This window comes from Falco biarmicus, chromosome 3 (assembly GCF_023638135.1).
Source record: "Falco biarmicus isolate bFalBia1 chromosome 3, bFalBia1.pri, whole genome shotgun sequence".
In the NCBI taxonomy this organism is placed as follows: domain Eukaryota; kingdom Metazoa; phylum Chordata; class Aves; order Falconiformes; family Falconidae; genus Falco; species Falco biarmicus.
This window is the reverse complement of record NC_079290.1, coordinates 23,379,439-23,393,661: the sequence shown is the minus strand read 5'-3', so window position 1 is coordinate 23,393,661 and position 14,223 is coordinate 23,379,439. Positions and strand designations below refer to the sequence as shown.

Here is a 14,223-nt window from a genome sequence, read left to right as displayed (position 1 = left end):
GGTCTGCCATAACACTTCCTGAGTACTGAACAAGTCATAAGCTTCCTGGCAGCTAGCTTTCTAACATTTTCCCAAAGCTCTACTCTGTTTTTCCCCAGCACTTGCCTGGCATTACATGCCACAGCACCTGCTTTTTAGTAATACAAAATACTAATTTCCTATTTCCCTTCCAAGTAGCGGTGTTTTGCTCTATAGCCTTTGAATGCCTCTGTAAGAGCCCTGAGGATAACCACATCTGAAACATGAGGTATCAGTAATCTGAAAGGTGCCTTAATTATTCAGGAAATAGAATTCCAAGCCGTATAGCTATATTTGAGAATGTTTCTTATCTCACATGAAAAAGACCATTCTCACCATGATTTTGCTATGAGGTTCTCCATGCCCTGCCATGACAAAGTATGTAGTAAAAATTAGAAACAAAATAAAATCTTGGAACATCAAGGACAAAGAAGATAGACTTTGTTCAGAAGTAGCATATTGTTGCTTTCATACAAATATAAAATAATATTAAACCCTACAGATTAATTCCATGCAGTGATTCAGGCATCTACTTGGGCTTTTAGGTATCCTTCTCCAATATTAGAATAGATGCATAGAGTCATAGAATCATTAAGGTTGGAAGACCTTCACTCTGTGTCTGTTCCTGTCTTACAGCTCACGAAGCCAGGTACCCAGAGAATCACTGGTCTTACTAATAAAGACTGAGGCAAAGAAAGCATTAAGTACCTCATCCATTTTGTCACTATATTTCCCTCCACGTCCAATCAAGGATGAAGATTCTCCTTAGCTCTCCTTTTACTGTTAATGTATTTTATAGAAACATTTTTTATTGTATTTTACAGTAGTAGCCAGATTAAATTCTAGCTGGTCTATGGCCCTTCTGATTTTCTCCCTGCACAACCTCATGACATCCTTGCAGTCCTGCTGAGTGGCCTGCCATTCTACTTGGGCTTTGGTCCTTCTAATTTTCTCTCTGCGTAACCTCACAACATCCATGCAGTCCTCCAGAGTGACCTGCCCCTTCTTCCAAAAGGTAAATGCTCCCTTTTTTCCTGAGTTCCAGCCAAAGCTCTCATTTTCAGCCAGCCTGGTTTTCTTCCCCGTAAAATTGTCTTTCAGAACATGGGCACAGCTTGCTCCTGCACATTTAAGATTTCCTTCTTGAAGAATGTCCAGACTTCCTGGACTCCTTTGCCCTTCAGGACTGCCTTCCAAGGGACTCTGTTAACCAGGCTCCTAAACAGGCCCAAGCCTCCAGAAGTCCAAGGCAGAGGTTCTGCTGATCCCCTTCCTTACTTCTCTGAGAACTGAAAACTATCATCTCATGATCACTGTGTCCAAAACATACTCCAGCCACCACATCACCCACCAGTCCTTCCCTGCTTGTAAACAGTAGATCCAGCAGGGCATCTCCTCTGGTTGGCTCACTGAGCAGCTGTGTCAGGCAGTTATCTTCCACACACTCCAGGAACCTCCTAGACTGTTTTCTTTCTGCTGTGTTGTATTTCCAGCAGACATCTGTTAGGTTGAAGTCCCTCACGAGAACCAGGGCTAGCAACTGTGAGACTTCTCCTAGGTGCTTCTAGAATATTTTATATGCCTCTTCATCATGGTTGGGTGATCTGCAACAGACTCCCACCATGATATCTGCTTTGTTGGCCTTCCCCTTGATTCTTACTCATAAACACTCAATCCTATTGTCACCATCATCAAGGTCTGAACAGTCAATATACTCCCCAATGTACAGGGCTATCCCACTGCCTTTCCATCCTCACCTATCCCTACTGACGAGTTCATAGCCACCCATTGCAGAACTCCAGTTGTGCAAGATATCTCACTGTGTTTCTGTGATGGCAACTACATCATAGGAGTATTGCAACTGTGATAGCTTGATAGCTGTCTTGGAGCTGACACAGTCTCCTCAAATAAAATGATCCTGATCTATATTTAGTAGGTATGTGCAAAAACATCAAGATTTTTACTCCACTGAGCTTATGAGAATGTAGTCCACACCTGACTCAGTCTAAAAGCAGGTGTTACCCAAATATTTGGCCTCCAGAATTATACCTGGAATTGACACCTCTAGACATGCAAATGAAAGACAAGTACATGAACCCATATGTCCCATTAAACACAACTGGCAAAGAATTAGAGTTATCTTCTTAAAATGTTCTCTCTCCTAGTTCTCATTGCCAATCTGCCTCATCTTATTAGACTGCAAGTGAAGAAAATCACTGAAATATGATAGGTGAGAGATACAGTGGGAAATGTGAGAGCTTACCTTCACAAACTGGAACTTTCCCAGTCCATGTGCCATCAGACCTACAGGCTCTATGCTCAGATCCTCCTGCCAGGAAGAAGCCTGGCTGACAGGTGTAAATCAATGTATAACCAAGCGAAGGAAGATCCATTCCTGCAACGTTAGCATGAGTTGGTGTTTCTGGTTGTTTACAGCTGTGAGCTACAAAGAAAAGATAAAATATCTTTCAGTCGAAATGGTGAAAATATTTCTGAAAAAATAACCTATACCCATTCTGACAGGTACCTAATGAAGAAAAAAGCATCAATAAGATAATATATTTTATAATTCACATTAAAACCTACCATATAGTCTATAAATCAATTTCCTGAGCTGTAAATACACTTTTGAAAATGGACCTTTCCATTTCAAGAGACCAAGAACAAGGTTAAATCCACTTGCACCACCAAAATTAATTTTCTGCATAAGTGAACATAAACAGCACATATCTTACCACAGTTAAAAGCAACCATGGCTTGTGACTTACATGACTTAGGATATCTGTGTAGCATTGAATAACAGTAAATAAATGGGTCATTTGGAAAACACTATGAAAGGCCAAGGAGCAACTGGAGAAGAGGGAAGTTTTAAATATAGGCAGAAAAATTAATTACCATTCCTAATCTTATGCAAAGTGTCTTACATCTTTAATAGCCACCAGAATCTGAGAGTCTTGTGTTATCTCAGAAAAAGCATACCTCCAAGAGCAGAGCTTACCTTTCAACACACTGATTTGAACTACTGATTTGCTGTTTGCTTAGGGAGAATGCTAGCACCAACTGAAACTAATGCTGTTTTCCTCTCCAGATATGCTCTCCATACACTGAAGTGATTTTATAAAGTCAGACCTTATAAGGTGAGACTCTTTCAGAAAAATACAGCTGGTTAGCTGAAAAGCTAGAAAGATTAACCATGATGTTATAACTGCAGGAAATTAGCATTATTTACCAAAATATAAAAGATTTCAGAAATGAAATGCTGCTTCCTGTACCCAAGCAAGAAGATTCTCTCCATTTCAGATTCAGAAATTTCCAATTATGAACCTTTTTTCCCCCTTTCTTAAAATATCCTGACTCCCTAGTTGGGAAAGAGCTCAAAGTCTTTACTAGAACTGATTGTAACCATCTGCTTTAGTACAAGTTAAGGTTGTGCATGGTTTTCCTACATGTCCTGTTCCCACCGCGACCTCCTCTTTTCATTGGGAGGGCTGCACCCTCTTAGATAGAAACTTACTATTTTCAGCATCTCTCTGGATTGTGTTGTTTTTTAACAAAACATCTATAGGCTATTGTAGAAAAATTCACTCACAAAATCATGTTTCCAGCTGCTGTAAGCTAGAATTGCAAATTTATATTACCTTTAAGTTAATAAAATTAAATAAATTAAGTTAATTTTGTAACAGTGTTACTGTAACCAAATAGCCTAGACAAAAATAACTGATGGATCAAAAATCTATCATTTACTTACGTATACATTCTGGCTGGATTCCACTCCATGTAAGGTCAGGAAGGCAAGTTCGTGTTGTTGAGCCATGGAGAAGGTGTCCTTTTTTACATTGAAATTGAACAACATTTCCCACCTGTTGAAAAGTAGAAAACACAACAAAATAATATTGTTATGAGGAAATACCAGATGTCTTTTGGTTTGGGTTTTTTTTCCCCAAAAAAAATTGATAGCAAACTCCTTCACTCAATAGAGGCTTCATAAATTATGGTGCTCTTTCTATAGGAAGTAAATTAATTTGTCAGAGTATTTTGATATTAAATAAAAAAATTGCTTAATTCTCATTAAAACTATTCTCCCCTTAAACTGAAATCCTCCATGGAAGAGAACCAAAACCTGATCTGTGGTCTCTATGGTGTGTTGTTTTGGACCTGGAACAGTTGAGGCACTGTGTTTGGAAACCAAGCTTACTGGGGCTTCCTAGCTCTGGACCAAGGAGGAGCCAGTTAGATAATCTTGCAGCAAACAAGGAAGTTGCAGAGCTGAAATGGGTAATAGATTCTGCTGCACCTTTGCTGAACTAGGCCCCACTTTGTGGAAGGTTGGTTGAATTCACAAATTATAATAAGAAATATTTCATTAGAACACACAAAGCCTGGTCCACAATATTGTCTCATGCTTCAAAATCTATAATGCTCCTATAATATTTTAATTTTGGTCTTTGATAACAAGAGGTAAAAAAAAAATAATTGTTCTTTATAGCAGGCATATAATAGAAACTGGAATGCAAGTACATTACAATTTAAAATAGCAATTACTCTGAGATTAGTTTTTAATTATTATCCTTATTATGGGTATGTGTTGCATAAAAATGAAAACAGGATTCTTCAGTCAATAACAGTTTCTGCACAAACGTAACATGGAATAACTTGTTCAGCATGTCCAGTCATGGTGACATTGATGAAAATGCAAATAATTCTCAATTTCCATCAAAAACTGGAAAATTAGATTACAAGTATATCATTCAGGGAGTAGTTTATTACATGCTGTGAGTGGTTAACTCAAATATGAAGATACATATGTCACATCTACTGTTCTGCAGTGACCTGTATTACTGTATTTATCAACTCATGTAAACAAGAAGTTGAAAACTTTGGAGTGTATGTGACAGCACATTTATGGTTCTGTTTTGTTTTGGGTTTGGGTTTTTTTCTTTCATTATTTTGATTAAATGTATAACACAATTCAAATCGATGCTCAAAGGTAAAATGTGGACTTCTTCACAATATTTAGTAGTAGGAAACAGCATTTCACTGCTACAAGTAGTCTTTTGAAACTTTATAGCACCATTTCATTTCAGCTCAAGCTTCTTATCTAAATGAAATTTAATAATAACCCATGAACTACTGATAGTAGCTCATCAAAACAGTATGTGATTTAAAATTCACCTCCCTTCCCCCCCCCCCCCCCCCCCCCTTTACTGTGCTCACTGGACTATGTAATTACTTTTAAAAGATTTTGAAGAAAATACACTAAATCACTTGCACTATTAAACACAAAGTGGGAAAACACTACAGGTTTCAGAAGGTATACCAAATAGAAAGAGCAGTACTTTTTTGTGTGGTAAAGAGCTTAGTTAAAACCACATTCACCAATATATTACTTTACAACAAGTATTAGTCTTACAAAAGATTTATTCATTTCAGTAATCTGCCTCTATTGAAACAATCTCCATTCACAACTGTGGAAAGAACACCTGCCTTATTTAATATATAGCTATCAAGGAAGACAATACTTCAACACTGGCTTTAAAATCCGGACCCTTTCACTCTTGCTCACACCAATTTAAAAAAAAAATAAAAATCCAACCAAAACTAAACCTCAGCTTAACTGTTAAATATTAATACATATATACAATACATATATACAATAATAAATATCTGAATAGGAACTTGATTTTCTTTCCACTTCATTCTTTCAAAGTTGACTCTATGATCTTCCTGAGTATAAAATATTTAAGAAAAAATGTTTATTTTTTTGTGGTGTGGAGTAGCTGGATATCATGGAAGTCAATGAGGTAAAGAGCTTAACTGGCATCTTATACTCAGATATCTAATTCTAAACTGTAACCGAATTAGAGATTCAAACTCCAGTAGTCAATAGCAACTGCAGAAGTAGCTAGTCTATGGTTTTAGCAGCTTAGTTACACCACCTCACTTATCTTCAATTAACATTTTATGTGCTACATTCTGGTTTTGAAAGAAAGTATTTCTTTTCAGAGTTAAACATTTCTCATGATGTGATTATGATTCATACATTAGCCCAACACTGCTTAAATATGGGCAATATTGAATTAATCAGGTAACTTGGACTTCAAAATTTTTACCTACATTTTACTAGGACATTACCTAAAATAAATTTGTCATTGTATGGAATTTCTTTTGATGAATAAAAAGTCAATAGATCAAAAAATTGAATTCTGTATATTCGGTTCAGTATATTGTAATTCTACTCATCAAGAATGGCCTGAACAGAAAGTTCATACTTTATGAGTTGAAAGGGGTGAAGAATCACGTCCATGAAGTCTTTAGACCTGCAGGACTCAATGGGTAACAGTGAAAAAAGGAAGGAGGTGGGTTGTTTTTTTTTCAGTTTTCTGTAACTTTTCTCTCTTCTTTAGCTGCCTATTCATGACTTTGGATTAGTTCTTTATGAACTCAGTCTTCTGCTGCTTCCTTTCTGACAGCAAAACTGTTCACCTGAAGAGTAGAACCAAGAAATGCATAGAAATGTTTTCCACTGTCTGCACATCCTCACTGCAGCTCCGCCTACCTCGTGGCTTCACTGAAGCTTTGCTGCCTAAACATCAAACCAGGTTTTAGTACCAGAAATAACCAGTGAGATAAGGAAATGGCTCAAATTGCCAAGTGGAAAGACTGAGTTGATAGCATTCCACAATTAAAAAAAAAAAAACAACACACACCCCCACACCCCAAACCATCCAAAAAACCCTCACAGCAGACAAACAATGCTCAAATCAAACCACTGTTGATATTGCAGCTTTCCTAGAGAAGCTGTTTTCCTTATTTCCTAAAAAAAAAAAATAAACATTGATGCCTCTTGTATTATCCTTGTTAAAGAAACACAAGCTTTACATACATAAGCACACAAAGTAGCATAAAAATACAAGTGGACCAAGATAATGAATAAATAGAAAAAGGTATAAGTCTCACTGCTCCTGGAAAGAAAAAGCTTACAAGCAAGATGTAATTATTAAAAATAAAAATTAAAAATGTAATGTAAAAATTGCTTTTAAAGTGTATTTTGCAATATTCTTGTGCCAAAGGCACCAGGTGGCGCTAAAATACAGCATTCTATGGTCTTAAAAAATTCCCAGTCTTGAGATCTGGTTTGTTAGAATTTTTTGTTATACAGCTTGAATAGAAGCACTAGTGGGGAGAGCTGGGGAAAGACCAGAAAGATCATTGTTCACTGGCTTTAGGGAAGAACTGTTCTATCTGCAACAGTGTTTGCATCCCATCCTGTAAAAAAAGAGATTTCCTTGTATACTGCTTGATCATCTCTGTTCTATAGCTGCTTTTCCCATAGTGTCAGTTATGGTTTGTATATTCCCAAAATCAACATCACTAGCTTCCTTTTGGTAAGAAGTGAAGACTGTATATTTGCAGTTCTCTAACAGGAGAAATAGCAATCTGAGAAGAAATTTCATAACTATTAACCAGCATCCATTTATAAAGTATAGGATAGTACTCTAGATAAATTTTTCACCATAATAATATTATAATAATTGTAATAATTATAATCATAATTTATTATCCTTATTATGTCTTATATTCCTTATAAGAATGGAAGATATTTCTCTCTTTCATGAGTTAATCTACAACCAATTTTTTTAGACTTCAGTTTACAAAAGAACGTGAAGATAATCTAACAAGCTCCTCCACCCCCAGCAATTCATGCCAAAGGATTGAGAGGCTGAGAAAATGTCAGTTATTTCTCTTCACCAACTTTTAACATCATATTTTCTGTGAATGAAAACACAACTCATTAAGTCTTTACTGTATTTGTATTTTGGTAGTCCAGTAATACACTATTGCCACTACTAGTAACATTAGTTTGCATGACCTCTGGGCAGAGGCTTGACAGGCTTCCTTTGTCTAAAAGTGTCTTAAGCTACCTGTAGGGTTTGGTTGGTGGTTTTGTTTTGTTTTTTAAACTTCGTTTAGCTGTAACATCAAATGTTCTTGTAATCAGGTGGCTATGACTAATTTTTATGCCTTCCTTTATGTACAACCACAGCTTTATATCCATAGTAGTTACCAGAAACTATTCTGCACAGAATGATCTATTTACCTCTACTGTGATGCACTGTAGAGAAATACAAGCCTGGCACTGGCATGATAGCAAAGGCCTTGAGAAATGGAGACACAGCATACTGTGAAGAAGACTGCAGGTATGGGTGTGATAAAAGACCTGACACAGGCTCGTCAGTGGAGACCCTATGATGTGAATGACTCATTTATGGTTATTTAAAGAAATGCAGATCTGTACAGAATCAGGTCTCAGGTGTAAAAAACAAGTATCTAACATAGGTAAAATGCACCTTATATAGTAGATTGAAATACAATGTGGAGCTGCAGTGTGAATGGTTGTAAAAGTGTGTTAGAAACACTATAAATAACCCCAAGTGAATCAAGAACGACAGATGAAAAACAAAACAACAAAAAAACCAAAACCAAAACAAAACTCAACCAAACAAAAATAACCTAAAGGGAAAAAAAAACCCAGTAAAAATGACATTCCTGCCAGCGAAGCACTCCAGATTCTGACATCCCCCACTGATACAAAGCTGAAGCCACAGACCTCAGGATCCTGAGAAACAGAATGAACCAGGAAAATTACATGGTGCCTGATAAGGCTTAAATTACATTTTCATTGATGCAGCGATGATGCCAACTGTGCTAATGGAGACAGCTATACTGTGGTAGTACAGGACTTGGAATTTCATCCTGCAACTCAATCAACACTAAAGTTTTTTATAAGCATTACATTCAGAAAAAGAGTTTATTTGTAAGGTTGCTCCACACCTCTAGATCAAATTTTATAAAATAGAACCCAAGAGCTAACGCAGGGCTACCACTACTGTAATGTGGCTATTTTCCTTTCTAAATTCAGGCTGCCTTTCCACTCCCTTCAGGCTTTAATGTAGGGGAAAGGAGCTGAATTTCTACAAAAATATATGTTGGACAAGTACAAGAAATAATAAATTTTACATATATGACTGATTGGTCTAAGCCATTCTAAACTGTTTCTTCAATTCAGTAGTATCTTGTGTTACAACAGCTTATGGTGACAGTGCTATAAGCAATTTTCTATGCTACTAGAAATATATCTAAGGAAATATTTCAAAACCACAGTTTCTTTCCAAGGAGCAATTTATTTTTCAGATTACAGATGAAGTCAGTAATCACTAAGTTCTAAAGATATTTTGTCTTCATTGCAACACAGTTGTTAAGGTAGATCTGTCAAATCAAAAATACTCAGATGAAAGGTAAAGAACCTATAAGTGTATATTCATAACAATTAAAGCAGGTGATGCTACTGATTTTCATGCCATGCCCGATATCCAAATAGCACTAAACTGGTATTTTGATGTTATTTAAACACACAAGAACCTGATCTGCTACTGCCTGCTGAATTCAATACCAAACAATAAAATTAATGCAAAATTCTGTTACCTCTTCCTTACAAAGCTTCTATTTAACAGTTTAAACACCATTCAAATGTGAGGTGGTGATGTTTGTGCTTTCGCTTAGTGTAGGTTCCAGGAGGTCAGGTTTTGATACACCTTTCAGTCAAGCCTAGAATTATGTTGTATATTCCTGAACTTTCAATCCAATCAATGAGTTAGGAAAACAGATAGTCAAGAGTAGGGGAAACAACAAGGACAAAAATCCAGTGCTGTGGAATTTTGTAACTTGACATTAGTGTTGTGAAAAGCAAGTGACATTCAGTGATATAGTCAGGTAAAAGAGGAGGTATTGTAATTTGTTGAAAAGCACTGAAAACAGGATGTCACATATAGAGACTTGAACCTACCATCAGGGTAAAGCTTGCTTTTTAAGGATAGAGAGACATAAATTTAAAACTTAACAACTGAGTCACCTAAATGACTCTATTAATATCAGTTAAAATTTGAAGTGTTTAAGAGAGTTTAAAAAAAAAACACAATAAAACAACCAAAACCAGACCACAAAAAAACCCAAATCAACCAACCAAACAAACCCACCAAACCCCCAAATAAGAAAAGAAAACACAACTACCTGGGTTAGAGCCAGAAAACCATCTTATTTACGCAACAGTAACAAACTGTTATGTGTTTGACAACTGCAAAACATTTTTGCTTAATTTTGCATAAGCTCTTGTGGTCTATTATTTAAAATGGTAGACCACAGATCTATAGTTAAACAAAAATCAGAAGTGTCTTATCTTCAGTATTTTGGTATAATTTAGAATTATTCTTTATCTTTCTGCTATAGATGGAAGGAAAACTCATTATTATCCCATTCATACATGGAGTTACTTATAGCATAACATAAAATAATTTATAAGATATTTGTGGTTTAAATGAGTCATAACATTATTTAATATATTGTAATCTAATATTTCTTTCCAGGATCTACAGACAATAACTTGTTGAGAACCAATCATTTTAACTGTTGTTTCCACACTAGACTCAGTTTTAAAGAGCTAAACTCAGTTATACCTGTATGAATAATACCCCTACCCTGTTCTATATTAATTAAGCAAACATTCAGAGTAACCAGAAATTGCATGCAGATTTTTAGTTACTATATAAAACCAAATTTGGTACCTGAGTGTGAGGTAAGTTACTGGCTAGGCAAGGAGACAATAGTTCATACTGTTTAAATCTGCTAGGCACTAACCTTACAACTTTGTGATCAAGGCTGTAAATTCTGCCAGCAGCTACGCTTCTTTTAGAAATTATTTATCAGTTGACATTTTGCCTGGTATTTTGACAGTTCCATGCTAGCTGTGAGTGATGCTTTCACTCACAACTGCAACAACTGCACCACAAATGAGAAAGTCTGCATTAGCTTCTTCAACGATAGCAAGCTCACTAACACACCAGAGAAACTATGGACAGTAACACTGTAGAAAATGGTCATTGCAATGAATCGTTTCTTACACAGTTGAATAGTTGTCCTCTAGCATAATATTGTCTTATATGCAAAGGAAGTTAGCCCAAGGACTGCCCCTGCATATACTATCTTGGCACAAAACAGCACTTTATTCCCTGCAGAAAACAGAGACTATTGTATTAACACTTGTGTATGATAGTGATCTAGCACAATCTGAAAACGCAAAGACTGCTAAAACAATCACTAAGCAGGAGTACTATGTAAAGGCCACCAAAATGACAAACCAAAGACATTTTTTGCCATGAGATTTTGTGAAGTCTTAAGCTACAACCTTTGTTTCTAAAAACTGATTTCATGTTGTAAATCTGTTCAAATTTAAATCAGCCCTTTCTTGCATTTCTGGCAATCTGCAGTTTTTAACTCCTGCTGCGAGACTGGCACCACATACAACGGGGGAGCTGCTAGCTCACTCTTCTGCCTAGTCCCCCTTCACATGTCTGGAGCTTTCAGCCCTGACAACAATCACGCATGTAGCAGCATAGTTTAGACTCTCTCTTTGTTTGCAGCTGCCTTATCAGATTCCTAGCAAATTACAGGGCACAGTTTTGCACCTGTACACCATTCACCTGTGGAAACGTCTCACTGACATCACTGTTTTGTGTGATTCAGAAAATCAGAAATTCAGAAGCGTTCTCAATTTCACAGTTCTGTTCCCAACAGAAGCATATAAAACACCATTTGTCACAACACATCCTCATAAAAAAGTGGCCAACAGCTTCCTCGGCTGCATCAGGCAGAGCACTGCCAGCAGATCAAGGGAGGTGATTCTTCCCCTTGCTCAGCACTGGTGAGACACAAGTGGGTACTGGGTCCAGTGCTGGGTTCACCAGTGCAAGAGAGACAGGGGCATACTGCACTGAGTCCAGTGATGGCCCACAAAGGTGACTAAGGGACTAGAGCACCTAGCATAAAAGGATTGGCTGAAAGAGCTGGGATTGTCCAGCCTGCAAAAGAAAAGGCTCAAGGGGAATCTTACCAGTGTGTATTAAAACTTAATGGGGACAGGAAAGGCAACAGAAACAGACTTTTTTTCAGTGGAGCCCAGTGACAGGACATGAGAAAATATGCACAAATTGAAACATAGGAAATTCTGTTTAAAAATAAGAAAAATAATTTTCTCTGTAAGGTTGATCAACTTGGACTCAGAGCTCAGAGAGGCTATGGAGTCTCCATCCCTGGAAATGTTCAAAACCACCTAGACACATCTCTGATCAACCTGCTCTAGATGACGGTGCTTTGAGAAAGGTGTTGGACTAGAAGCTCTCCCAGTCTCTGTGATGCTGTGATTCATTTGCGGTCACATGATTTCCAAATGTAACAACAGAATTGCTCTCAAAAAAACCACCAACAACCCCAAACAAAAAGCCACTCTTTTTTAGAGTATGTCTACACTAGCACTTTGGCACACAGCATGCATGCTTCTAAGGAGAAAAAGCCTAGCTGGCAAACAGTAGGGAGCACTTATAGGTGGAGAGATCCTGAACTCCTTCAAGGTGAAACCAAGCAGAATTTGATCACCAAGGTTTCACACAGTGCAGTGCTAATAGGGACACAAGGTCAGTGTAATGCAACAGCTAGAAATAGGGAAACACAGTAGCACTCTAGCAACCAGCTCTTACAAAGCATGAGCAGTTTCTGGGCCTTTAATCAGAAGTTTCTAGACTTTGAGGTAGTACAAAAATATTTTAATATGCAAGTTAATAAAAAATATTATACGCTACCTGATAGCCAAATGTGTTGTTTTGTGACCCATGCCTTGGGACTCCTGGATTATCACATGCTGTGCGAGTAGGTTCTTAAGAAAAAAAAAAAAAAAAAAAAAGTACAAAACAAATTACAGCATTTTAATGAAATACATGAATGCATCACAAAATTAAGCTTGTTCAAAAACATGCAATAAGCCAATGAGAGAAACAAATATAAAGTGACTTGATTCTTAGAAAGTATAGAATAATACCAGGATAATTCAAAATAGTTGAAAATTGTTAGACTGACTTAGCAGGAAAAAGAATAATAAACATTTCAAGAAATTTCAGTAATATGGGTGTTACCATACCTATACATCGAGGAGAAGAACCACTCCATGTGCCATCTGCTTGGCAAATCCTGGTGCTGGAGCCAACCAAAATAAAAGGAGGATTGCAGTTGAATGAGACTTCTGACTGATAAATGAAGCTTTTGCCTTCTCTTTTTCCTTGAGCAGGTACTCCAGGGTCACCACAAAACTTTGCTGTGAGAAAATGCATTATAGAAATGGAATGTGCCATTTATTAAAATACACAAAAATAACCTACCTGAACTCAGTCAAGCAGTTACTCCAAATTTTATATTGGTTTTTTTTTGGGTTTTTTTTTTTTTTAACACAAATAAAATACAGAAACTTTTAATAGGAATTAAAAGCGAGACTAGATAGACAATCTTTACTCTGCTTCAGTTTGCAGTAGTTTTGCTAGCTGTTTAAAAGTCTACACAGTGGACTTGGTCAGTAGGTTGAAGTTGACACTCAAGGTTACACCACCTACTTTATTAAGGTCCAGATATCCATAATTCACCTCTGCCCCAAACCACATCAATCTGCAAATCTTCCTATAGAGAGCAATCAGAGAGTGTACCAAACCTTCATGTAAATCTCCTGCCCTCTCCTGCTTTCTGCCATCTACTCAATGCTCAACTTTTTTGTATGATTGAAGGATTTGTCAGACAGATTTTAGGAATCATAAATTCTTACTTTGTCATCCTTCACTGAAAGATAAGATTTGGTATGTGTGGAAGTACAACAATTGAAACTTAGTACAGCTAACAAAAAAACAAACGAACACAGTGAAGAAATCTAAAAGTCAATCTAAAAATCAAACGCTAATAAGCTGTTATTAGGCAGGATAAATTTGACTGATAAGAACATATTCTTAAATTGATCTTTTTACTTTATACCTATCACCTAAAGATTTCTCGTGGCTATAGCATAGCACAACTCAGTAAATGCACTGCTGGCAAACTTACTCGCCCTCTTCTGTAGTATAAAGTAGTGATTATTGTCAGAAGCTGGATTTTGAATATTTGATTCAGGAAGTGCAATCAGCTATGGTAAACCCTGTGCCGTCAGACGATATTATTCCCTGACACCATGAATTCCAGTATTGTAGAATCTAATTTCTTTTCAAACAGAAAATGCTGCAATACACACAAAAACATAAAACACTAACCCAGATGTGTGCACTGACATATTTCTAAAAAGGC

The 14,223-nt window shown here is 36.7% G+C and overlaps 1 protein-coding gene across 3 annotated transcripts in view; it reads right to left on the bottom strand.

Annotated features, from left to right (window-relative positions):
* CSMD3 (CUB and Sushi multiple domains 3) overlaps positions 1-14,223 on the bottom strand; it is a 725,150-nt gene that overhangs the window by 17,613 nt on the left and 693,314 nt on the right. For all 3 annotated transcript variants that reach the window (XM_056333378.1, XM_056333379.1, XM_056333380.1), the window contains 4 exons: positions 13,043-13,216; positions 12,708-12,781; positions 3,767-3,878; positions 2,282-2,461 (listed from right to left, as the gene is read on the bottom strand). In XM_056333378.1, the coding sequence (XP_056189353.1) occupies positions 2,282-2,461; positions 3,767-3,878; positions 12,708-12,781; positions 13,043-13,216 (540 nt within the window). The remainder of the gene's footprint in view (positions 1-2,281; positions 2,462-3,766; positions 3,879-12,707; positions 12,782-13,042; positions 13,217-14,223) is intronic.